This window comes from Eumetopias jubatus, unplaced genomic scaffold (assembly GCF_037043125.1).
Source record: "Eumetopias jubatus isolate StellerSeaLion01/CBP00866 unplaced genomic scaffold, mEumJub1_p1.0 scaffold_4, whole genome shotgun sequence".
Lineage (NCBI taxonomy): Eukaryota > Metazoa > Chordata > Mammalia > Carnivora > Otariidae > Eumetopias > Eumetopias jubatus.
In genome coordinates this window covers 70837308-70865249 of record NW_028274810.1, presented here as the reverse complement: position 1 = coordinate 70865249, position 27942 = coordinate 70837308, and the positions used below count along the sequence as shown (strand labels likewise).

At 39.5% G+C, this 27942-nt stretch overlaps 1 protein-coding gene across 1 annotated transcript in view; it reads right to left on the bottom strand.

Annotated features, from left to right (window-relative positions):
• Window positions 1-2191: 2191 nt before the first annotated feature.
• PIK3R3 (phosphoinositide-3-kinase regulatory subunit 3) overlaps window positions 2192-27942 on the bottom strand; it is a 128228-nt gene continuing 102477 nt past the window's right edge. The window contains exons 6-10 of the mRNA XM_028123459.2: window positions 18784-18926; window positions 16198-16374; window positions 13822-13896; window positions 13210-13380; window positions 2192-5827 (exon numbers count right to left, since the gene is read on the bottom strand). Of these exons, the coding sequence (XP_027979260.1) occupies window positions 5629-5827; window positions 13210-13380; window positions 13822-13896; window positions 16198-16374; window positions 18784-18926 (765 nt within the window). The 3' untranslated portion in view covers window positions 2192-5628. The remainder of the gene's footprint in view (window positions 5828-13209; window positions 13381-13821; window positions 13897-16197; window positions 16375-18783; window positions 18927-27942) is intronic.

Genomic DNA, 27942 nt, shown 5'->3' with positions numbered 1-27942 from the left:
AGAGCAGAGAGAAAATGATGTAGTGATGTGTTATAGTGATCTGAACTAGGACAACCTTGAGGATAAACCGTGTAGGAGCCAGACACAGATGTGGCAGCCACCAGCAAATAGATGGTAAGGCCATAGGAATAGATGGCAATTGTAGAGAGAATATGTGCAGGAGAAAAACCCAAGACATTGGGACTGGCTGAAGGGACGGATCCAGGGAAGAGCAGTGAAGTAGGGGATGAGATCCTAAACTTGGGAGAAACCACACCACTTTAAGAATTTTGTAATTTACCCTAAGAGTGATTGAAAGTTACTTAATGGTTTTACACAGGTTCAGATTTGTATTTTGAAAAGATAACTGGTTATGAGAATGGACTTGAGGGGGGCAACTATGGAAGAAGGGAGGCCTGTTCAGTATTTAGTGAAGAAATGAAGTTGGGGAGAAGTAATGTCTTTGACATTTAGGAAATAAAATTGATATAGGTTGTCGGTGTGTATTATGTCATCCTGAAACATAGGAAGGTCTCAAGGATGATGACTGCATTTCTGACTTACATAACCAAGTGAGGCATATAGTTCTACCACTGAAATGTGAAATAATGAAAGAGAACCTGGGCTGGGTGGTGACCCTGCATTCAATATGCTGTGAGGTACCTCCCAATAGAGGATTGAGCAGGAGAAACACAGACATAAATGGCCTAAAGATGGTAGATGGAATCATGGATGTGGATAAAACTGCCAGGGGAAAAAGACCCCGTCCAAGAGAATTAAAAGGAACAGTCAGAGATCTAGGAGGAAAACCAGATGTTGAGTCATCATGGAGTCCAAGGGGAAGTTTTTCATGGCAAGGAGTCAAGGATGATGGTTATTGAAGACCTCAAGGAAGGAGAGCAGTTTCAGCTGGTGGTGGGACCTGTACCAAAATGGTGGAGGAGAGAAAATAAAGACATTTAAACAGTTTTTGTAAAAAGGTTTGGCTTTGAAGGGGGGCAAAGAGATAAAGGGATATAGGATTCAGTAGAGGTTAGGAAGTGGAGTGAGACACATTCAACCATGTTTAAATGTCAATGGATGATCCGGTTGAGAGAAAACAACAGTGAAAGAATTGACAACTGATCATGGGAAATTCCTGAGAAGAAGGGAGAAAACAGGATACAAAATTATACAGTATTGTGGAAAGGTTGGCTTTTAGTTGGAGGGCGGCTACTTTAACAGGTGAGAGGCAGAGGAGTTATGTAGATATAGGCAGATTTGCAGGTTTGGTGGTAGAAAAGTAAGGGAATTCATAGCCAAGCATATGTTTTCTCTGTAAACAAAAAGTTTGCAGTGCCTGTGGGACACTCAAGGCCCCAGTGGAGCTATCTAGCCAACAGGTAGAGTTCAGAAGACAGGACTGGGCTGGAGACAGGAATTTGAGCATCCTGTGCAAAGAGTAGGAACAACTTTTGGGATATGGGGAAATCCTCTATAGTTCCTAGGAGTGGGGAGAAAGGACATAGGCAAGTTAATTTAGAGCAATGGACTATCCCCTACCCAGTCTGATTTATAATTCGCTATACACCTGGGTAGGGCCTGAAAGACTACATGAGAATTACAATGTCCTATGCAAAGAGATGGTCATATTTTGTTAATTATGTTCTGACATATAGAAACCGTAACAAAATGCTGTGGCAGGAGGGTGACAAGGGCCTTGGGCAACAAACATTTTCCCTGCCCCCAGAATAGGCTATGGAAACACTTTTATTTCCAGACAGAAAGATGTGATGAGAATCAGTAAGCTGGGCTTTCTAATACTTCAGAATGGGGTGAGGAGGAAACCGCTCTCAGATTTAACTTTCTCAGGACTAGTTTCTAAGTCTCACTGTGTCTCTGTGCTGGATGGATGAGATGCTGGCATCATGCCTGTTAGGGTCAGCTTCTCTTGCTCAGGGGAAGAGCGCCTCTGGTGGCCCCAGTTCAGCCCCAGGACCAATCTTTTGGTGCTCATGGGAGAGAAGGTTGGGGAGTTTCAATATCCTAATCCCCCTCTCGCGGCCCATCCCTAGCCCACCCCTCCATAGCATGAGGACAAAAAGGTGCTTTATTGCAATGTCTTTATTGCATTACTGGAGCAAGTTGGCCAGACTGTCCCCTCTTGGGGAAGATAAAAAAAAACAAAAGACCAAAAAGTATCTCCCCTCACTTCCCCCCCACCCTCCCCACAACTGCACAGCAATGTCTGAACACATCTGGTGACAAGAACAATTTGCAAAAGTGGTCTAGGAACTACATTATGAACTGTCCCAACACAAGACATATAGTTGGCTTCTTTGTGAATCAGGTATTTTTACGTAAACTACGTGGGTTTTTTTTTTTTTTTTTAACTACATCAAAGACAACAGAAGAATAGGTTTTTCACAAGTAACAACAGGGCACCAAAGTCATGCTGGAATTTGTAAGGAAACAAGGTTGTCACAAGTGGCTAGGGCTAGAGCTAGAGCAAGGATGAGCAGCTGACAGCAGAGAGCCCAGCCAGGCCCCCATCTGCACCCTCTGCTTTGAGGCCACAGAAGCCTCACAGAAGCCTACTCTGGAGTCTTAACTGGCAACAGAGACCACCTTGTAACCAGGAATTGTCCAGATGCAATTCTTGGCCAAGAGGACCCATGAGGCTGGTTCCTTGCAGCAAGAAGAGGAGGCCTATGGAAGACACCACATTGGCTATCAATGCTTCTTTAGGGCACATGAGGTCCAAAGTAAGTGGGAGGTCCCATCAAGGTTTGGAGATGGAGTAGGGGAGGTAACAGGAAGTCCTCCACCTTGGCCAAATCAGTGGTAAGGACACAGTTAGCCTATGCAGTCCTGAGCCCTGGCCAAGACTTACCATCTATGATCAGGAAGCGACAGAGACCGCTGTTCTGTGATGAAACCTCCACCTGGAAAAGATGGGCCTGGGACCTGTGTTCAGCCGGCTTCTGGCTGCTTCCACGCTGGTGGCTGGCCTGCCCAGCCAGAGAAACAACGCGCCCCTCCGGTCTTAGTCTGTTTCTTTACTCTCTGCTTCAGTGAAGCTGCAGTTAGGATGCCGAGAGAGAGAGAGAGAGAGAGAGAGAGAGAGAGCGTCCGAGGGCCTAAATCATGGGACAGGACACAGAGCTAGCTAGGCTCCGACGAAGGCCGCCAAGACCATGAAGTATAGGAGCTGCATACTTCCCCTCCCTGTGGTTAGCAGATTGGTCCCTATGCCATTTCCACTGGCTCAGGATCAAGCAAATGATATGGCAACTAGTCAGAAGAGAGATTTTCCAACTTCTCAAATGATCCCTAGGTCTTAGTTCCCACAGAGCAACAAATTCAAGAATGAAAAACAGGAAAGAAAAAGTGAAGGAATATAGGATTAAAAAAAGAGCAGTCCTCCACAAGCCAGTCCTTATATGTAAGTTTAGGTATTAGATGGTCCTAGCTCCCTCTCCACGCACCCTTTGTGTCTGCCTAAAAAGGAGCAACACACGGCTCAAGGTCACAGGCGTGCATCCTTACTCCCACAGAGTCAGAACACACTAAATTTTAATACCAGAAGGGAGGGATTTCTTGCACCCAATCCTGAGCATCCAACTGCTTAAGCAGGTTCAACACCAGGTGTAAGGCCATCCCAGCAGCAACTAGCCTGACATTACTCAGTAAAACTTTCAAGACTTCAGCCTGGCAATGTGGAGAAGAGACGTGCAGCTGGCTTTCAGCTAAGGGCTTAAGTCAGAACATGACACTGGAAGGACGGGTTCATCTGTCCGCCTCGCCTAATCCTGAAACTGCAATGGAACCAAAGAAAAGCCGAAGATAGGCCCTTTCCTTCCTATCCTCATTGTTAGTAACTCCAGAGGTTTTTCCAAAATTTTTAATGTTTTTATATCATGGTCCATTCTAGACCCTGTCACCAAGATAAGTGCTCAGGGAAAGCAAGATTTATTTTTTCATTCTATAACTACAGCTTTCCTAGCTGTAAACCTTAGGTACCAAGACCCAGATACCGGCTGCTTCTCTAGTTCAGCCAGGACGCCTGACTGCACAGCTTTGGACTCAAACAGCTGACTCACTCTGAGCCTATTATGGTTCCAGCATTGGCTCAGAGGCAGCTGAACTCTATTTGTCGAATGAGTGTTGACTGATGGGGGTGGGGCATAAAGGAGGTAGGAGTACACGCCTGCCCCCAGCTCCACTCGCCTAGCTCCACTCGGCTGGAAGGCTTAAACCACATGGAGCGGAAGATTCCTGGCCTAAAATCAGGGCCACTGGAGCATGAGGACCGTCTGTGCACATCATCTTAATGGCAGGCTCACAAAAATGGCAAAGAGAAAAACTTCCAGATGGCTTTTACTAACAGTCTATAAACTCCAAGCCATTATTTCCTCTCCTTACAAAAGTTTCAGAAACCACTGCATGGAAGCACATAGGTAATGTGGATGACCCTCACCCTAGACACCAGAGCCTCCGAGGTCCCCAACAACAGTCAGGCTCCCCTCCTGCTACAGCCTTCGCCACCCATGGCTCCCCTAAGCCCTACCCCACAAAGGACAGGGAGATCAAGGGAAATTAAACCATGTTTACTGTTTCTGCAGGGCCTTTAAATTTGGGAAGCACATAAGACTGTTGTTCTATATTATTTGGTATATCAAGCCGTCTAAAAGCACTGGATTGCACCTTTTCTTTACTCATACAAACAAGTTACAAAGGTTTTCAACAACAGATCATTCTTTAGGCTAAGGAAACACCACACAAGCACCAACTTCATTTTATGATTCAAAGTTCACCATGCCCACAAAAAGAACACTATTCCTCATCTCTGAGAAACAAGGGCAGGGCAGGAGTTACACTGACCAATTTTAGTGTTTGCTAAAACTAACAAATTCTAGTTCTCCTTTCACTTTCAAGTTTGGGTACAAAAGTGTGCATTCAGATAGTAGTGCTGTCTTCTTCCATCAGACCTTAGTCTGGCAACAAACTGTTCTGCTGAGATCAATTTGGCTTCTAAACATAACGCTTCTTTAGAGGGAAGAGCTACTGAGATGTTGACGCTTAACTTATGTTAGTTAATAAAGTACCTTCAGCTGAAGGTGTTTTTACCCCCTTGACTAAGATTCTCTCAATGAAATCCCAAGCCTCCCCATTTTCCTTTGGTTGTCTTTTTCACCAAATGCCATTCTACCACAGAACCAAAACAGCCTTCATTTTAGGAGGAAGTTGAGAGAGACTGCCAGACCAAAACAGAACTCCCCACAGAGCCATGCCCCTGCCACATTCCCGGAGACAAAGACCAAGAGAGGACGTGGACTCTTCAGAAATTTCCAGATATAACTCCCCACCCCCACCAAACCTAATGTGTTCTGTTGAGGGTGCCTGGCTAAACAAAAGCCCCAATGAAACAGACTTTCCAAAAAAACATCTGCTTCCAGCTTCCTATGTCAGTGCAGCGGCACAGCTGAGTCTCAGAGGACCTCAGGCCTCTTGTGCCCCCATCCTGGCCGGCTGCTGCTCGGCCTCTCCACATTCACAGAATCACTTCTTGTGCAAAACAAGCAGTCTACGTAGAAAGAATGCCCTCATAGTCTAATAAAAACTGTAGGAAAAAAATGCTAGAGAGCGACCTCTCTTCCCACTCCCTCTTTATCTGCAGAGTGAGGGCATCTGTGCGTGGACAGGGTAGGCAAGCCTGACGTTGAGGGAGTCGTTGTGCTGAACGAGGGAGGTCTGCTGGTAATGGAGCACCAGCTCCTTCAGGGAGCTGTACAGGTTGTAGGGCTCTGCAAAGCCATAGCCCCGAGCAGTGCTGTAGATCACACAGTGCTTCACTTCCCCGTCGGCACTGCAAAGACACAACACACAGACACCACAGGGAATTAAGGCAAGGAACGATAGATAAAGAGACCCCCAAATGACCAGAAGTCTGAACAATTTTTCTGCAAAGGAGGAGGTGTAGAAGTGTTTTGCCAAAGTTTGTAAAATGTCACGTCCATGTGTGTCCCCTCGCCCTCTTACAGACTTATCACAGAGATATCTTTCACCTCGCACCAAGACCTGGTGGAATGAAAATGGATGGCTGAATTTAATCACTCAGCTCTGCATCTCATGAGGCAAGAATGCACGGGAAAGAGAACACTTTTTTTTTTAAGTATACAAATCAATGATTTTTAGAATATTCACAAGCTTGTGGAACAATCGCCACCATCTAATTCCAGAGTATTTTCATCACCCTAAAAAGAAACCATGTACTCATTAGCAGTCACTCTTTCTCCTCCCCCTGGACCTTGACAAACACTAACAACTTTCTGTCTCTGGATTTGCTTAATTTGGCATTTCACATAAATGGAAACCTTCACTATCACACAACCTTCTGTATCTGATTTCTTTCACCTTAGCACATTTTCAAAGTTCATCCAGGCTGTAGATATATCAGTACTTCATCTGTGGCTGCGTAATATTTGGTCTGGACAGCCACATTCTGTTTATCCATTCATCAACTGATGGGACACTTGGGTTGTTTCTAATTTTTTACTATTTCTGAATAATGCTGCTCTGAACATTTGTGTACAAGTTTTTTGTATGGATGTACGTTTTTAATTCTCTTAGATATATAGAGAGCCAGGCGTGGAACTGCTGAGTCATATGGTATCTCTTTTTGAGGAACTGCCAAACTGCCTTCCAAAGTGGTTGTACCACTTTCTATTCTAGCCAGCAGTGTACAAGGGTTCCGATTTCTTTACATCCATGTCAACACTTGTTATTGTCCATCTTTTTTATTATAATGATCCTAGTGGTATCTCATTGTGGTTTCAATTTGTACTTCCCTAAGGACTAACGATGTGGAGCATCTTTTCATATGTTTATTGACCATTTATAGATCTTCTTTAAAGGAATTTCTATTTTCTTCGGGTAAGTACCCAGTAGTCCACTTACTGAGTCATATTAATTCTATTTTTAATCTTTTGAGGAACCTCCATACTGTCTTCCATAGTGGCTGCACCAGTTTGCATCCTCACCAATAGTGCACAAGGGTTCTTTTTTCTCCACATCCTTGCCAACACGTGTTGTTGATTTTAGCCATTCTGCCAGGTGTGAGGTGGTATCTCATTGTGGTTTTGATTTGCATTTCCCTGATGATAAGTGATGTTGAGCATCTCTCTTCATGTGTCTGTTGGCACTCTGTATGTCTCCTTTGGAAAAATGTTCAGGTCCCCTGCCCATTTTTAATTGGGTTATTTGGGTTTTTTGTGTGTTGAGTTGTCTAAATTCTTTATATATTTTGGATATTAACCCCTTATTGGATATATCATTTGCAAGTCTTCTCTCAGTCAGTAGATTGCCTTTTTGTTCTGTTGATTTCCTTCACTGTTCAAAAAGATACATGCACCCCTATGTTTACTGCAGCATTATTTACAATAGCCAAGATATGGAAGCAACCCAAGTGTCCATCAAGATAGATGAATAAAGATGATATGGGAGACACACACACACACACACACACACACACACACACACACACACACACAGAGAGAGAGAGGAATATTACTCAGCCATAAAAAAGAATGGAATCTTACCACTTGCAACAACATGGATGGACCTGGAAGGTATGATGCTAAGTGAAATTAGTCAGAGAAAGACAAATACCATATGATTTTACTCATATGTGGAACTAAAGAAACAAAACAAATGAACAAACAAGGGGAAAAAAGACCAAAAAAACCTCAGACTCTTAAATACAGAGAACTGGTGGTTACCAGAGAGAAGATGCGTAGGAGGATGGGTGAAATAAATAAAGGGGATTAAAAGCACACTTATCTTGCTGAACTTTGGGAGAAATTTATAGAATTGTTGAATTATGTAGCACACCTGAAGCTAATATAACACTATGTTAATTGTATGTGAATTTTTTTAAATGTCTATCCAAATCCTTTACCATTTTTTTAAACGTCCATCCAATTTTTAAATTGAGGCCCTTGGGTTTTTTTTACTGTTAAGGGTTATGATTTAGACACTAGTTGCTTAACAGATACATGATTTGCAAATATTCCATTCTGTGTGTTGTGTTTTCACTTTGATAGTGCCCTTTGATATAAAATGTTTTTAATTATGGTGAAATCCAAATAATCTAGTTCTTTTGTTGTTTGTGCTTTTGGTTTGTAAGAAACCACTGCCTAATCCAAAGTCACAAGGGTTTATGTCTATGTTTTCTAAGTATTTTATACTTTTAGCTCTTACATTTAAGTCTATGATCCATTTTGAGTTAATTTTTATATATGGTGTGAGGTAGGGGTCCAACTTTATTCTTTTGCATGTGGCTTTCCAGTTGTCCCAGCTTCATGGGTTAAAATGATTACTTCCTCCCCACTGAATGGTCTTCAGGCCCTTGTTGAAAACCAACTGACCATAAATGTAAGGGTTTATTTCTTGACTCTCAATTCTATTCATTGATCTACATGTTTATCCTTGTTAGCACCTCACAATTTTGATTACTACACCTTTGTTTTTTAAGTTTTGAAATCAGGAGGTGTACTTCAACTTTCTCTATTCTTTCAAGATCATTTTGGCTGTGCTGGATCCCTTGTACTTTCATATAAATTGTAGGATCATTTTGTCAATTTCTACAAAAGTCCCCCTGAGATTTTTGATAGGGATTACATTGAACATGTAGCTCAATTTGGGAAGTTATTTCTATCTTAACAATATTAAGTCTTTTAATCCATGAACACAGGATGTCTTTCCACTTAAATTTAAGTCTCCCTTTGAGTTCTTTCAATGATGTTTTATAGTTTTCACCATACAGCTCTTGCATTTCTTTTTGTTTTAATCCTACTGGTATTTTTGATGATATTATATGTAGAATGCGTTCTTCATTTCATTTTCAGATTGTTTATTACTGGTATTTAGAAATACAACTGATTTTTGAATCCTGATCTTTTAACCTGCAACCTTGCCGAACTTATTTATTAGCTCTAATAACTTACATCTTCCTTACAAAACTGGATGCTTTTTATTTCTTTTTCTTGTCCAATTACCTTAACTAGAACCTTCTGTACAATGATGTTTAGAAGTGGTGAGAGTGGACATCTTTGTTTTCTTCCTTTCTTAGGGGAAAGCACTATCTTTCACCATTAAGTATATTAGCTCTGAGTTTTTCATAGTTACCCTTTATCAAGTTGAGGAAGAACCCTATTCCTAGGTTGTTCAGACTTTTTTTAAACATGAAAGAGTGCTAGATTGTGTCAAATGGTTTTTGTGATTCTATTGAATCATGTGATTTTTGTCCTTTATCCTATTATGCAGTATATTATGTTCATTGTTGTTTTTTGGGTTTTTTTAAATTGAAAAAACCCTTGCCTTCCTGGGATGAATTCTACTTAGTCATGGTATATAATCCTTATATGCTGCTGGAGTTGCCTTGCTAGTATTCTGTTGAGGATTTTTGTGTCTGTGTTCCTAAGGGATATTGGTCCATAGTTATCTTGTGATTATCTTTGTCTGGTTTTGGTATCAGTAATACTGCCCTCATGAAATGAGTTGGGAAGTGTTCTCTTTTTGTGGGGAAGAGTTTGTGAAGGACTTCTGTTAATTCTTTTTTAAAATATTTGGCAGAATTCACCAGTGAACACAATTGGGCTGGGCTTTTCTATGTGGGTAGCTTTTTAATTATTAATAACCCAAGTTCTTGTTATAGTTCTATTCACATTTTCTGCTTCCTCTTAAGCCAGTTTCAGTGGTTTGTGTGCTTCCAGGAATTTGTCCATTTCATCTGGGTTTTAATTTTTTGGTATATGATTGTTTATCGTATTTCCTCATTATCTTTTTTTTTATTTCTATAAGGACTATAAGTAATGACCCCTCTTTCATCCTGATTTTAGTAATTTGTTTCTTCTCTGTGGGGATGGGGGCAGTTTAGCTTGAGGCTGTAATTCAGTTCCATCCCAACTTTTGGTTTCATGGATTTTCTCAATTGTTTTCTACTCTTTATTTCATTTACTTCCATTCTAATCTTTATTATTCCCTTTTTTTTGCTTGGGTTTAGTTTGCTCTTCCTTTTTTAGTTTCTTAAGGTGGAAGGTTACTTTATTAATATGTGATCTCCCTTTCTTAACATAAATGTTTACAGTTATAAATTTAGCATTTAGCACTGCTTTAGCTGAATTCTGTGAGTTCTGATAAGTTGTGTTTCTTCTTTTACTCATCTCAAAGTATTTTCTAATTTCCCTCATTTTCTTTTTTTGATCCACTGGTTATTTAGGAATGTGTTGGTCACTGTCCACATTTGAGGATTTCCCAAATTTCCTGTTTTTGATTTCTAGTTTCTTTCCACTGTGGTTAGAAAGCATATTTTGTGGGATTTCAACACTTTTAAATGTATTGAGACTGTGGCCTAACCTATGGCCTATCCTGGATAATGTTTCATGTGCCCTTAAGAAGAATGTGTATTCTGCTGTTGTTAGATGGAGTGTTCTGGATAGGTCTATTAAGTCTAGTTGTTTTATAATATCATTCAAATCTTCTTCTACCTTTCTGATCTGTCTAGTTCTATCCCTAATCAAATTTTTTACCCCAAATGGCAATAAGGATCACAAGTGTTCACTACCTGAATCCTTAACCTAGTGAATACAGGCATTGCTGGCTGCAGGTCTTTAGCGTAAGAAGGTTGTAGAGTTAAGCAATTTTTCTTCTTAGGCTTCTTGATGATGTCATTAACAAATTAAAATGGAAGAACAAATGAGTTCCATGTGTGACTTCCTACATGATCATGTTAATTCTGCTATGAGAATCTCCTAAAAAACTGAACATATTCATATTCCTACTTCAGCAAATGTTCTAAGTATACTGGGAGATTACTGTAGGCAGGCTTCCTATAGCCAGAATGGCTGGCAAACAAGTGGGAGTCTTTGTGATGCCGGATTCTTTTGCTTCCAACCATCCTCAGTGTGAATGCCAACATGATTACGACTGCAGATGTTTTTCATAAGCAAGGGAATTCCACACTGCTGTGGACTTAATGGTCAAGTCTGTGGCTAAAGGAAGGAGAAAAAGAATACACCTCCTCAAGATACTCAAGCTGCTCCTTGGTCTCCCAGGAATTAGCTGAGCTGCTGGGCAGTATCTTCCACCAGCCAAGTCCTTGACCCACAGGCTGCCACCAATGACCTAGGTGAGGGTACCAATGCACTGGGCTTACTTACTGCCTTTCTTCTTTTTATTTTTAAAAGATCTCAATTTCTATAAGAACTACCCTATCTTGGCATTTCCACTCAGGTAACTTAAGCAGCCAGGGTAAGAGAAAAAAGAAATGTTTTAAATAATTGTAGGGGCACCTGGGTGGCTGAGTCCGTTAAGCATCTGACCCTTGGTTTCAGCTCACGTCATGATCTTGGGGTCCTGGGATCAAGCCCCAAGTCAGGCTCCATGCTCAGTGGGGAGTCTGCTTCCCCTCTCCGTCTGCTCCTCCCCCTGCTTGCATGCTCACTCACTCCCACTCTCACTCTCTCTCTCGAATAAATAAATCTTTAAAAAATATTTAAAATAATTGTATCTTTGCAAAACAGTAATCCAATGCACTTTTCATGTCCTCCCCCATATTCTGCCCATAGATATCCCATTATTCATCCTTTCAAAGTCCAGTTCAAATGCTACCTCTTCCACAAAACCTCCCAACCCTCTCCCTCTCCACCAGAATAATTCTTCATGTGTACAGCCTACTGATGATACCTATTTCACAGTGATTCTATTTATCTTGGATATTTAATTGTGAAATGAAAAAAGTATGGTGCAACAGAAAAACGTGGGCTTTGAAACCAGGTAAACTTGGATTCAAACTCCGACTCCATAGACCAACTAAGGATGAGATGATCACGTAAAGCACTGAGCACTCTGTTAATATGAGTGTCTTTTGTCCATTCTCACCACCTTGCCCTCTTTGAGGGCAAAATCATTTTGTTATTTTTGCTTGCTTTCTGCCATGTCCATCAGTAGCATCATTATCATAATAATACTGGTAGATAACATTCACTTATTATGTACCAACACTGATCAAAGCACATTACATGTATTAACTAATTTAATACTTATAAAAACCCTCAAGTAGATATTATTATCCTTATTTTTCAGATAAGGAAACTGGACAAAGAAAGGTTAAGTAATTTACCCTAGGTCACACATCTGGTAAGTAGAGTCAGGATTTGAATGCAATATATTTGGTACCAAAGCTTGCTCTCATAACAATCATAATATACCTTCATTCTAAGTATGGTCTTTGTCAGTGAAGGAGTATACACAACACTTAGGCAAAATGTGACAGACATGGTTAGTTGTCCCCAGAATTTCACCTTCCATTAAAAAGAAACTAATAGAGGCATCTGGGTAACTCAGTCAGTTAAGCCTCGGACTCGTGATCTCAGCTCAGGTCGTGATCTCATGGGTTGTAGCGCGGAATCAGGCCCCACGGCGGGCTCTGTGCTCAGCAGGGAGTCTGCTTGAAGATTCTCTCCCTCTGTCCCTCCCCCTACTCTGCCATGCACTTGCTCTCTCTCTCAAATAAATCTAAATAAGTAAATAAATAAACAGATGGGTGGATGGATGGAAACTAATAGGCTTTTCCAAACAAAGTCATGAGATCATCTTACGGAAAATACCAACATTTTCGATACTACCCCAACAGAAAACTACTTAAGTACAAAATTTAGATAGTTTTTCTTCTGAAGTAAAAAACAATTCTTAATCAAGCTTACTTAAACGGACATTGAAGCCCAAATTAGACATGCAGGAGACTACTACAAAATTATGATTTTTAAAAAAATTTTTCAATTAATTTATCTATTTAAAGTAGGCTCCACAACCAATGTGGAGCTTGAACTGATGACCCTGAGATCAAGGGTCACACGCTCTACTGACTAAGCCAGCCAGGCACCCCTCCTTAGGCGATCTTTCAATTGAAGATCTCATATTACTTTTCACAAATGCCTGAAAATCCAATAGCAACATGCAGGGCTAATCTGCTTTCCATTTGAAATTAAAATCCCCCAAATAATTTCAGATATCATTTCTCCTAAAGCAACTAACTGTTTTCTTTATATAAATATTAAAGGTCTAAGCCATGGGTCCTCATTACTGTACTTCAAATAATTTTTGAATTATTTGAATTTTATGAAGGGTTGAGTTTCTATTAATCAATGCAGAAATTTTCAAAAGGTTAAACCGCTAGAGAAGACTTACACCACAGAGCAAGCATAACATCCTTTCTTGCTACTCTCACGAATTAAAAATGCACCATCAGGTTTCCCATAAAGCAAGTCCTCTGCTTGTACTCGATTGATATCCTCAACAAACCAGGTTTTCTCATCATAATGGGGCAGGTTTTCATCTTCCTCATTGATAAAATAGGTCCTAAAAATTAAATGTTAAAATATTATTCTAACAATCAGGTTACTTACACCTAAACGCAAACTCATGAATAAAACACTCATTCTAAATCTTTAACCACAAAATGACGAAGTAAAACTACAATTACTTGGGATGTTTTTTAACAACTTTGTTATTTGCTACGGTGCAGAAAACAGGAAATTCACACCTCTCATCCAATCAGCTGACAAAGAATGTCTGAATGAGCAATGCTCATGCACCAAGATTTCAAGTGGCTCAGCAGGTCTCTGACCTCAAGTGCCCGTAGGGTACTCTACTCTTCAAGCAATTCAATTTAAAAGAGGTGCAAAGTTCCTGATTCAATGTCCTCAACTGACAATGAGAGCCAACACTTGGCATGTATAAAGAAGCCCCACATCTTAGATTGGGGACCAAACCCCTCTGATAGAAAGGTAGAGAACTTACTCATCAGCATCCTCATTCTTGATTCCCAGCCAGGCATTTAGGCGCTTCTGTCTCACTCCTTTGTGATTGAGCCATCTGCCAGAAGGAAGACACCAGTGTCAGTATCTGTGCAAACTCTGCCCAATGTAGACATGTCCAAGCCAACCAAATTTCCAGATTCCAGGAACCTCTTATTTTAACCCACTCCCACTAAAAGGGGCCAGAGATTTCCTTAAACTAGTTTCTCCTTAATTTTTCCTCCAACTTTCCGCAAAAAAGCAGAAACACAGGAAGTTTACTGAAATTAGGCACTTCTCTCATTTTTCATTTTCCTTTTCTAGAAGTTTGTACCACCATAAGCACACATATACTTTCACTTAAACACATGGGGACATCTGTTTCTGAAATCATTAGTTATGTGAGCATGGTGTCACATTTGCAATCTCCACTAAGCCAGAAGACTCAATTCCTGTGTGGCCCACTACATTGAGTTAAACATTCTAAAACAATTTCAAGGTCTATTCTCGTACCTAAGCAAGCCACAAGAAATTCAGGATGGCAATCTGAGTAATTAATATAAATTTACCTCATCACTAGGCAAATCATAGTATTTTAAGATACACCAAAACTTTAAATGTAAAACAACATACCATTAAATTTAGTTCCACTGACATGGCCACTGGACTAAAAATTTGAGTGAGTATAAAAACTCTTTCACTCATCACCATCCTCCAACCAGGCTCCGATCATTCAGGTCTCATCATAAACACCATCTCCTCAGGGAGGACTGCCCTAATTATCCCAACTGACGCAGTCCCCTTGTCACTCATTCTCTATATTTTACCTTATTTTATCATCTTCATAGCACTTGCCTGAAATTCATTATTTTATATTTTCACTTATGTTTGTCTCCCCCACTAAAATGTAAGAAAGGGGTCTGTCCTATTGTTCATGACTATTCCCAATGCTGAAAACAGTGCCAGCATATAGCAGATACTCAATAAATATCTCCCTAAACACCCTAGTTATCTTTACTAGCAGATCATGATTTATCACCCATGATGTTATCTAAACTCTCTTCTATATTTAGTTTACATAATTTGTTAAAGGAACTTTCAAGGTCTAGTTTGCCACACTTATTCATGCCTCTTGGGATGGTGTATTTTTTAATAATCTCATCACTTTCCAGAGCAAACAAGGGCTTCCATTCATTCCTTTGGTCTGTGGCATAAGCCTTCTTCTTGGGCCTTTCTTCAGCTTCATTATATGACCAGAATCACATAAGCTTTCTGAGAGCAGACACACCCTGATTTTAGACAAGGTACCTCCTTGCCTTGTTTCCAAGGCTCTTCTATATGCTTTGTGTACTTGCTTGACTTTTGTTTTTTGTCCACAATAGCAAACAAATGATCTCTAGAAAGGAGTTACTAAAAACTACTCAGCACAGCATAGTTCTAATTGTTTGCCCCCAAAACTTATCACCTTAAATTTTACTCTACTCAATAGCCACTGTCCCCACCTCTTAAGCTTTTATTTTCTCCCCGCTCCCTTTCTCATACAAAGAAACCCTGAAGTCTATGGAAAATCCAGTCAGAGGTCTTTACTTTGTGTTCTACCAAGAGTTTGAATCAAGTTGTGTTCCATGCATGAAAGTCACCTATAAACATATTTTGTAGCAGTCTATTCATTACCTAGAACAAAACATATTTTTGTTTCTCATGGATTCTCTCCTATAAGTCATTTGTCCTAAAAATCTATCATCTTGTTCTGATAATATACCTTTCAATCTATATTTGAGTAATATATATATATCAATAGGGATATTGAGTAATATCCCTATATCTATCTAAATCATACAGTTTTCTATAATACTAAAGAGCTGAGTTTCATTCCTCAGGTCAGATTACCTTGCATGCCTGCTATTGGCACATTTCTATTACTTGAATACAGAATTTCATTTCTTATATATAAAAACCCTTTAGGAGACTGTCCTGTATACTTATTTGTAGGCCCCCACTATCAGTGTTATTATCTGTGCTCATGAGGGGTAATTTCTATTTCTGTGGTTCTACTATGTAATCAAAGATTCTGGTTTTTGTATTTAGGCAAACATTAACCTGTCCTTTTTAAGCTACACCACATTGCTCATGCCACACCCAACCTCTGAGATTTCCCATTTGTATGGACTAGAATCTAGAATGCTACATTGTGGTTTGCCCCACATGTTGACTTTAGGTAAACTCGGGTACCACCAAATACTACCAGGATTGCTTTCCTAAATTCTTACAAATCTCACTGGCCAGTTCTCAGTTACAAATCTCTTCTACCTCTAACGAGTCTAGTGCCAGCAGTAATCTGGTGCTGGTATTTCCTCCCATACCAGCCCAGACTACTCACACAAGGTGCTGATCTCGGATCTTGCGCAGCTGGATCAGGTCAGGTTTGATACTGTTCATTTTTTTATCTATTTCCCGGTTGTCCAAAGCTTGTTTCTTCAAATCCTGCTCTAGACGCATTTTGCTATCATGAATCTCACCCAGACGTGATTTCAATTTGTCATAATTCATCATAATTCTGTGAAAATATTGACATATTAAGGCTTTTAAAACAGGAACCAAGCAGAAACATTCTACAATGTGAGCATAGTCCTAATACCTTAAGTGTGGTAGACATCTGTTGTTTTTGCCTAGCCCGTATCCATTCTCATTCTTTTGGTAATGGCACCTTGATGTTCCCTGTAGGAAAGGGCTCCCTGCCCCCATCTCAGAGTCACAGGTGAATATTCACACAACCCAGCCCAGCCATTAAGAGTATTCCATTATATCCTATCGCTACCCTCAGGCCACAGTGACTGATTCAGGAATGGGAATAATACCCTTACTGACCCAATGAAAATCAATTCTGGTTTGCTAGAACTATTGTAAACAGAGGTTCTCTCTTCTCACTGAGATTGCTAAATTATAAATATGTGATTCTAGGACTCCCAGCAGCTATACTGCTACCCCACAGGGAAAGCCTGCCTGAGGATGAAGCCAACACAGAGAAAAAATAAGGCAAAGACAGAGTATGAGAGAAAATCCTGATGACCTTGTTTGGGCCCTGGATCCAGACATGAATGAACAAGTAAAGCTGTATGGATGATCTTCAAGAGGTAGCACCATACAACAGTTAAGAGCAGAGCTTTGCAGTCAGCCTGCCAAAGTCTGAATCTCTGCCCTGCCACTTACTGCATGGCCATGGGCAAGTTATTCAGCTTCTCTGTGCCTTCATTTCCTCATCTGTTTAAAATGGGTAGCTACAATAGTACCTACTTCACTAAGTTATTATGTGAATTAAATGTGATAATACATGTAAAAGGACCAAACAGTGCCTGGTACATCTTGGCAAGCACTCAACAGATAATGACTATAAGCTTTCCAGCATGCAAACTTTTGTTGTGCTCTGAAGGCAATAACTGTCCACATCACTCATTTGTCACTCAAAAAATACGTTTTATATTACTATTAAAACTTCATCATCAGCTACTTTACCTTCCTTTGCAACAAAACTAACAGGTTCTTTTCTATCCCTTAATTGTTAATAATAATAATAATAGCTATTTATTGATACCATATGCCAAGATACATTCATACATACACACACATGACTTTCTGTACCATAAATAGGCATGTGTATATCTATCACCTGATTCTCACAGCATTTTAAAAAGATATTATCTACAGTTTATAGAGGAGGAAACAGGCTCAGAGTTAAGTAACTTACCCAAGATCACACAGCTAGTAAATGATCAATACAGAATTCAAGCCCATGGTTTTAACCATTAAGCTATACTGCCTCAACAGCTCTTAGCCCTATTCTTATGCACACAGAAGTTCACTGATACTTTGGTGCTAATATGAGAAATAATTTTGCTTTTCCCTTGCAGATGATTCATTTTTATTTATTATCCAATTTTTCATTCCTCAGCCCACTGTTATCTGGATCAGTCTCCCAACATTCCACTAAATTTGCTATGATAAAGACTTCCAATATCAATTTAGTTGCCAGACCCAATATTTCTCATGCTGCTCACTCTCTATAATCTTCTTAGCATCTACTATCACATGTACACTTATGCCTCCCAAATCCTTTCTGTACCTTGAGTTCCAAAACCAGATAACCAGCTGTCTGCCTCTCAGACAACTCCATTTGTTTTCTCACAGGAACCTCAAACTCATTGGTTCCAACTCCGAACTTACCTCATGCACGTCCTATTGTGAGTAACATCATTCCTTATTCATTCATATCAGAAATCTAGGAATAATCTTTGACTTCTCCCACACCTATCATATCTGGTCAGGTATCAAGTCCTCAGCATTTCCATTAATTCCCCCTCCTTTCCTGCCATTGCTCTGGTCCAGACCCTCACCATCATTTAACCTGATGACCACAAACGCTGCCATCACCTGCAACAGTCAAGCTGGTCTTCCTGCCCATGGTTTTTCTCAGCCTCCAATTTATTCTCAGAGTGCTGCTGTTGGTTTTCAGTTCAAACAAAAATTCAGTGAGCATCACCATGTACTCTCAGGGACCACAACAGTTGCTAGAGCTATTAGGAAAAATAAGCCACCATCCTTATTCCACTAACAAGCTTACAGTTTAGTGGTTGTGATCTTTGGTAAATGTTACAGTAGGAATCAGGACCAGATACAAAAAGCTTTCTGTAGGGACAAAAAGCTTCTAAACCTGTCTAGGTAATCAGGGAAATTTTTCTTAGAAAAGTCATGCATAAGCTGAATCCTAAAGGATGAGCAGGAGTTAAAAATTTGGAAGGATGTAGAAGGAACACAGAAAAGGGAAGGTTCAGTGTGATGCCATTAGTCAGAACAGCAAATAGTTCCATATATGACGTTTAAGGGGGTAAAAGCAAACACAAAAGAGATTATTGGGGAATAAAAGAAGTCTCATCTCACTGAAGAACTTGGAAGGGTTAGGTAGATTTACCGTTCAATTTCCTTTTCATTCCCCTCTCTGCGAAACCGCTCAATATATTCTTTGCTATGTTGTTCTTGTGTGTGACACTGCTCTTCAAATATTTTAATTGTTTCATTAAAAGCTTCAATTGCAGTCCTCTTCATCTGTATTTCCTATAGGAGAGAAAAAGGAAAGACATACTCTTTATTATCTTTATTTTTTTTATAACCTTGGTCTTAAAACAAATCTTAAAATTCCAGTTAAAGGGCGCCTGGGTGGCTCAGTTGTTAAGCATCTGCCTTCGGCTCAGGTCATGATCTCAGGGTCCTGGGATAGAGCCCCGCAATGGGCTCCCTGCTCAGCAGGAAGCCTGCTTCTCCCTCTCCCACTCCCCCTGCTTGTGTTGCTGCTCTCGCGCTCTCTCTGTCAAATAAATAAATAAAATCTTAAAAAAAAAATTCCAGTTAAAATTCCATATAAGACTGAATTAAGATGCCTAAAATAACTCCTATTTACCTCCTACCCTTATTACTTATATGCAAAATACATCATTCAAACCTTAAAATAAAAGAAAAAGAACTATTACTTGAAATATAGCTGAGAATCACCACAAAAAGGCCTGAGTTGTTGAGAGAGATTAACCCTGAACTCTTTGAAGACCAGGATAAAGTTATGCGTTTGCACTTATTATATTGCTGACCCCCAAAAGGTGCTAAAGAAGTGAATGAATAGAATGGAGAAGTCCATACACCAGTGTGCATAGCCTTATTCCCAGAAGAGTCCTTTAGAGTCTATTTATTCTATCAATTCTAAAAAATGTAATTTTCCAAACAGATTCATCAATAGATTAATCTGATCAGAAGTAGAAAACGAGGGGCGTCTGGCTGGCTCAGTCAGTAGAACATGGGACTCTTGATCTTGGGGTTGTAAGGCAAGCTGCACATTAGGTATAGATTACTTAAAAATAAAAAAGATCTTTAAAATGAAAAGAAGCAGCAGAAAATAAAGGGGGGGGGGGAAATAGCAGCTAAAATCAGATGCAGAATAAAATGAAAAACTAAAACTTCACAAAACAAATGCCCAGTAGGCTAAGCCATTCAACATTAGGATAAGTAGTCCTATACATTTTGATGAGCTCTGAGGTTATTTGTAGACTTTAGCATCTGAACCCTGATTCCCCAAAATCTTCAGAGGGTTAAACTTTGTTCAATTTATATTAGAAAGTCAAGAATGATGCATAAACGTCTAGAGAATTGCTATCCTGTATGTTTACAATTTTAAAAGTTTTGCTGCTTATGGGATAATTCCTCAAAACTATCTAGCATTGATTAATTTCAACAAATGATTACTGAGAATCCACTGTACAGAAAGTATAACTGGTGATAAAGAGATTAATAAAACATGAAGCCTGCTCTGTAGGTTTTAGAACACAGGTGAAATTGATTTCTGAACTCCAATAATGTTCTGTTTCATGTCATGGTAGAAGCAATCAAGTTAGGGTGAATTAGTTATTTACTGCTTTACAGAGGCTTCATGGAGGAGACAAGAACCTTATGCTGCTCCATATGGATGAGATTATATCATACATATCTCAAATAGTACTGTGAACTTATTGGAATGCCCGCATCTAAACAGCTTCAAATTCTACAACTCTCAAATTACAGTGAAGGGTCTTGGCTCCCTTGCGAGGTCAAAAATTACCTACGAAGCTCTGGCCTTGTATCCTTAAAGAAGACACTAATAATCTACACTTTACTAACACTGGTGTGTTTTACAGCATTGTCAAAGCAGTAGCTGCCCCATAAACAATGCCACTATACCTACCACAAAAACTATGAATCTACCTGTAGCTACACCCCCTTCTCTCCTTTCTTTTCTCCAACCCCTCTTATGATTCCTTCTCATCAGCATACAGACAAGTTCTAGTAACACCACTTTGAAAAAATAATCCCTTAACCCTAAATTCTCTTCCGGTCAATTAAGTTTCTTGAACAAATAGTCTGTATGGGCTGTCTTTCTCACACTCCAGCTCACTCTATTCTGGCTTCTGTACCTACCATTCCACAGAGACTGCTCTTTCCAAGGTCACCAATGATCTCATTGCCAAATTCCTGTCCGTTATCCCAATCCATCACTAAGTCCTATCACTTCCTCCTAATTACATGTAATCCAGATGTCAAATATCCCCACATGCAGTCTATTCTTACCCTGTGCCAACTATGACTCAGGATACACAATGTCTTCCCATTCTCTGGGAAGAATTCACTTACATCAAAGCAATCCAAATTTTATCTAAGATTTCACAGAAAAAACAGAGGAGGTCTATAACACTTACAGATACTTACAAACAGAGGAGATAAATTCTTTAATTTCCCTTTAACACTCACCATCCCAGCACATTTCCTGTACTGCTAATCACTGTATCCCTCCCTTTCTCCCCGCCACCTCCCAAAGCTTTAAGCCTCCACAGCTCTCCTCAGCTCAGCCATCTCACATTTTGCTCTCAGTTCTCACACAGTTAGCCCTCTCCCAGCTTTGACCCCGGGGCTTTTTTGGCTTGCCTCCATCTACTCCCATATCTAGCTCCCCAACCAAGGATTCCAAGTCCAGAACCCAATCTCACATCAGCTGCTCAGAACTCATATTCTGCTGTTAAACCCTCAATATTACTGAGCATATGGGCAGCATTTTCTCTAGCCATGACAAGAAAACAGAAATGCAGTTCTATACAAGCCAGAGCTGCAGGCATCAGGGGCCACTTTTTCTAGCCTTTTTCACAGGAGGGTTAGTGCCCGCCTATACTCTAGTTCAGACCAGGAGGCTGACTCTGGGCCCTGCCAAGATGGAGTGCTTTTGGTTCATTATCTTGTATAAATTCATTCAAAAAATAAGTGAATGCTAACTATATGCCAGGCATTACTTGAAGCATTTGGGATATATAAGTAAGCGAGCTTAGGTAAATATTTCTGCCCTCCCAGAACTTATAGTTTAGAGTGTTATACAGATAATAAATAATAGACATAATAAGTAAGTAATTCACGTAGTTTGTTAGAATTATTAAGAATCTGTAAGAATTGTTATGGAAAAAAGAAAAGTAGAGTGGGAAAGGAGGACTGAAATGCGAGTTGCAATTTTAAATCAAGCTGCCAACTAGGTGACTACGGGGCGGGGTGTGGAGTGTTTCAGGCAAGGAAGCAGCCAGTGCAAACACTCAAAGGTAGGAAGCAGGCCTAGTATATTCAAGGAACAGCAAAGAGGCTAGTGTGGTTGGAGTATACTGAGGAAGAGAGAAGAAATGAGGTCAAAGAGGAAGAGTGGCACAATCATACTGGGCATTATAAAAAGCACTCTGGCTTTTCCTATGTGTAAACCATGGAACAGAGATATGTCTTAAACAAAGGAGTACTGTGATCCTACCTATGTTTTACAAGTACAGCCTTCCCCAGCATTCTCAAAGTACACAGTTCCTATGAAAATTTTCATAAGCCAAAATGGCATAAAGCAAAGAAGCAATTGCCATTAATTTACGTGGCAAAAATCTTTAGTGTTCCTAGAGTCAAAAAATAACTTCCCTAGGCTTTTTTTCTGATACCTTAGGACACAACTTTCTTTTTTATTTTTTAATTGTTATGTTAATCACCATACATTACATCATTAGTTTTTGATGTAGTGCCTTGGGACACATCTTGCTAAGGGATACACAAAGTAAATGGAGATAAAGCACAGACGCTCACAGACACAGTTCAAAGTTATGGTGGCTTGATGCTGAGAGGCTGAATGCAGTTCTCAGGGAAGGAACAGCACCACTCTCACTGCTCGAGGATGTGCACTGCTTCTAAAAGCTCACTGCAAAACAAGCTCAGAACATTATTGTCACTTTTCACTCTTTTTTGTAAAAGCAGAAGTCTTCAGATTTCTTCCAGTTAGTGAAAACAAGTACTAATGTAAATCTTTCATAAAAGCCAAGTGGTGTAACATGAACTTGCAAAATGCAGGAGACACCTGTATTACCAGCTACTCTACTGAGAATTGATCAGGGGGAGGGGAGCATGGATAAGGGCAAGAAGATCTGTTAGGAGGTTTCTGCGGTAAATCAAAGCAAGAAATGATAGTGGGCTTCGATCAGGGTAGTAGCAATGGATGTGGCGAGAAGGGGTTGCATTCTGGCTATATTCTAAAGGTAAAGTAAACAGGAATTCCCGATGGATTAGATGGAAGATGTAAAAGAAAGAGTCTTGGATGGCTTCAAGGCTTTTGACCTGAGCAAGACAGATACGACTGCTCTCAACTGAGATGGGGAAGGCAAAGGGTAGAACAGCCTTGAGTTCAATTTTGTTCATGAATTCAGTTTTGACATGTTAAATTTGAGATACCTATTAAACATCCAAGTGGAGCTGTTGAAAAGGTAGTTGAATATATATGAGTCTAGAATTAACTTAGAAGAAGCAGAGATGTAAGTTTGGGAGTTACTAGCATAGAGATGGTATGTAAAATCATGAGACTGTTTGAGATCAACAGAGTGAGTAAGTAACCAGAAAAAAGAAGAGGATCAATGTCAAAGAGGAGAAATCAGCAAAGAAGTCCAAGAAAGAACTACCAGGAAGGTCAAATTCTCAGTTGTCTCTACTTATTTCTAGATCTGGAAGTTCCATTTATAATTATTATTATGGTTTTCTGTTCTACTTCTGATCTATAGAAATAATATTGTTTCTGCATAGAGCCATGTTTTTAGTGTGAGATATAATAAGTGCATAAAACAAATACACAGTTGAACAAATTATTATAAAATGAACTTCCACTACTAGCAACCCCAGAAATTCCTTGTGTGTCCTTTCTGGATCGTAACTCCCTTGCTTCTTCCCACTCCACCTCCTCCACCTTGGTGATAACACTACCCTGCCCTTTATGATGTTCATTTCCTTGTTATTCTTCATGATTTTACCACTTTATATACCCATCCAAAATAAAAAAAAAATTAACATTTGCCTGGTTTTGTACCTTATATGAGTAGACTCATAGTATATATATATTCTTTTGCATCTTTTACTCAATAGTCTTTGTAAGATTAAACACAGTGTTGTATGTTGCCCTTTAAATAAATATGTGCATGGGAATACAGTAATCCACCATTGCTTTGTTTGATGCAGAGAAAAGGGATTAAAGTATGCCATTTTGGCAAATGCACACTGTGTTTGACAAATGTCTCAGAGTACTTCAACCTTTTGTGGAATAGTCTCTTCTCTCCCTCCGTGTTTCTAAAGTCAAGCACAGTATCACACCTGGATACTACAAATGAACTAAACTGGAATTTAGGAGATTTATATTCTAATCCTGATTATGCTGAAAATTGGTTAAGTCCCTTAAGAGAGTCTTTCTATGCTTCAAGTTCCCATCTATAAGATGGAGATAATGGCAACCCCAGCTATATTTGAGAGAGAGAGAGAGAGAGAGAGAGAGAGAGGGAGTGTGTGAGACAGAGAGAGAGAGAATCAGGTAAAAAAAAAAAAGGGGGGGGTGATTATACATCCAAAAACATTTATTGAATACCTTAGTCTAGTCATGATATATTTTAACCATAGATGACAGTATACCACATATATTTTTCCCTATCTTGTTTTTTTTGTGTAATGTTATCTTAGAAATTACTCAAAATCAAGGGGCACCTGGGTGGCGCAGTCAGTTGAGCGTCCAGCTCCTGGTTTCAGTTCAGGTCATGATCTCAGAGTCATGGGACTGAGCCCCATATCTGGCTTCACTCAGTGTGGGGTCTGCTTGGGATTCTCCCGCTCCCTCTACCCCTCCCCCCACTCATGCTCATGCATGCTCTTAAAAAAAAAAAAACTAAAAAAAAAAAGAAATTACTCAAAATCAGTAAATATAGGCCATCATTTTCTGATGGTTATAGAATAATTTTGTATCATTTTGTTTAAAAAAAGTCATTGTGTTATATATATTATTGTTGTTATTAATGTGCATACTATTATTTCTATTATTTCCTCCTTTCTAACTATTTTTCCCAAATCCCCTTAATTCTATCACCTCAAACATCCCAGAATATCTTCATAAAGTGTTCCCTTCAGGTTACTGGTTATACTCATAGCTGAAATCACTCTGTTCACACATTTCTACATGCTGTCTCCTTTGCCTGAAACTATATCATAAGCATTTCTCAGGTCATCAGGAATTCCTAAAAAGCACTTAGTCACAGCAGTTGCCTCCAGGGAATGGGAACTTTTACTTTGTATGCAATAATTCACATAGAATTCAGCAATAATTTATACCGAATTTTATAAAAATATTTATATAACTTTTGTACTTTTTAAAAATTAAAGTTTTAAAATAATTTCTGGAAACTATTTTAATAGCTGTATAACATTCTATTATATGTATGATCATTTCACCATCCCCTGATGTTGACCATTTATGTTGATTCAATCTGAAGAAGCATCAGTGACTTTTCCCCCATTCTACCCCAAACACTGGCCTCATCACAGATAATTCATCTGGAAGAGCTAAAGGAATACAGAGCAGTGTTTAAAAATGTACAAAGGCACACCAGAGATATAGCTCAAGTATCGGGTAGAAAGAAAAAGTTACTAAGATCACTCTGAGTAACTAACTAATAAAATAAAACCTGAAAATAAAATGGAATTAAACATCTCACATAGAAAATAGACCATTAGAGCATTTCTAGCCACTGGAATCCCACATCTTTTCCCAGTCAGTACTATCTCATTCCTAATCGATAATCCTCATAGGGCAGTGTCCCCTAGCGAGCCCCACAGCCTTGAAGATCCAGGTGTAGTCTCTATCTTAACACTGCCCACCACAGACACTAGCTTGGATATAAGATCAGTGACTTTGGGCTGGAAAATCAATAGTATAAATACTAGGGCCAAAACAAGAAACCATGAGTAACAATAATACTAGAATAGCTCATAGCTGACCTTTCCACAGGTAACAATTATAAACTATAGACAAAGATATAAGAAATATGTATTTTACATTATAGTCAAATTGTCAAAAGACAAAGAGAGAGGGGCGCCTGGGTGGCTGTCGTTACAGTGTCTTGCCTTCGACTCAGGTCATGATCCCAGGGTCCTGGGATCGAGCCCCACATTGGGCTCCCTGCTCAGGGGGAAGCCTGCTTCTCCCTCTCCCACTCCCCCTGCTTGTGTTCCCTCTCTCGTTGTGTCTGTCAAATAAATAAATAAAATTAAAAAAAAAAAAGACAAAGAATCTTGAAAGAAGCAAGAGAGGGGCGCCTGGGTGGCTCAGTTGGTTAAGTGACTGCCTTCAGCTCAGGTCATGATCCTGCAGTCCCAGGATCGAGTCTCACATCGGGCTCCCTGCTCAGCAGGGAGTCTGCTTCTTGCTCTGACCCTCTTCCCTCTCGTACTCTCTATCTCTCATTCTCTCTCTCTCAAAGAAAGAAAGAAAGAAAGAAAGAAAAGCAAGAGAGAAGAAATTTGTCATGTACAAAGGATCCTCAATAAAATTAATAGCTGGTTTCCCATCAGAAACCATGGAGGCCAGAAGGCAGTGGGATGGTATATTTAAAGTCTTAAAAGAAAAAGACTGTCAATCAAGAATTCTATATCCAAGTAGTACCATCCTTCAAAAATGAAGAGGAAATTAAGATATTCCCAGATAAACAAAAGTTGAGGGAGTTTGTTACCACTAGATCTGCTCTACAAGAAATGCTAAAGACTTTCAGGCTGAAATTAAAGGACACTAGACAGTTACTCAAAGCCACATGAAGAAATAAAGAACACTGGTAAAGCTAACTGCATAGATAAATATAAAGTCAAGTAGTACTGTACTTTTGGTTTGTGACTCTTTTTTTCTATATGATTTAAAGGATAAATGCATAAAACAATGATTATTAATCTACATCAATGGGCATAAAATATATGAAAATGTAATCAATGACAATAACAATATAAAGAGGGAGGAACAATATGTATAGGAGCAAGGTATTTATATACCACTGCAAATATGAATAATAAGTTATAATTGAAACTAGACTGTTGTGCAGTTACATATTAATTATAATCTCGAAGGTATCTCCTAAGAAAAACTTCAAAAAATACAGAAAAGGAAAGAAGTGGAGCATCGAAAAAAAGGTACATTACAAAAAATCAATTAAATACTAAAAAAAATCCAGTACGGGTAGAACTGAAGTGCAAAAGACACATAAGACATATAGAAAACTAATAACTAAATGCCAGAAGTTAGTCCTTCCTTACCAGTAATCAGTAATTATTTTAAATATAAATGGATTAAACTCTCCAACTAAAAGGCAGAGACTGCAGATGGATTAAAAATTATAAACAACCCGGGGTGTGTGGGTGGCTCAGTCGGTTAAGCATCTGACTCTTGATCTCTGCTCAGGTCTTGATCTTAGGGTTGTGAGTTTAAGCCCCACGCCCAGCATGGAGCCTACTTAAAAAATTAAAAACAACCCATGATCTACCCATATGCTGTCTACAAGAGACTTGCTTCAGATGCAAAGAATACTCATTCTTCTCAGGTATAGTGGGAAATCCACAGATATGTGGAAATCAAAATGTTCTTAAACAATCAATGGATCAAAGAAGAAATGAGAAATTAGAAAATACCCTGAGATAATTAAGAAATAAACACAGCATACTGAACTTATGGGATGCAGCAAAAGCAGTGCTCAAGGGAAATTTATAGCTGTCAATACCTGCTTTTTTTTAAGATTTTATTTTATTATTTTATTTATTTATTTGACAGAGAGAGACAGCGAGAGCAGGAACACAAGCAGAGGGAATGGGAGAGGGAGAAGCAGGCTTCCCAAGGAGCAGAGAGCCCAGTGCAGCGCTCGATCCCAGGACTCTGGGATCATAACCTGAGCCGAAGGCAGACGCTTAACGACTGAGCCACCCAGGCGCCCCAAGATTTTATTTATTTTAGAGAGGGAGAGAGAGAGAGCACACACATGAGCAGAGGGAGAGGTAGAGGGAGAGGAGGAGAATCCCAAGCAGACTTTCCACTGAGCGTGGAGCCTGATGTGGGGCTTGATCCCATGACTCAGAGATCATGATCTTAGCCAAAACCAAGACTCGGATGCTTAACTGACTGAGCCATCCAGGCGCCCCTGTCAATACCTACATTTTAAAAAAAGAAAAAAAATCTCACATCAATAATCTAATTGTATACCTT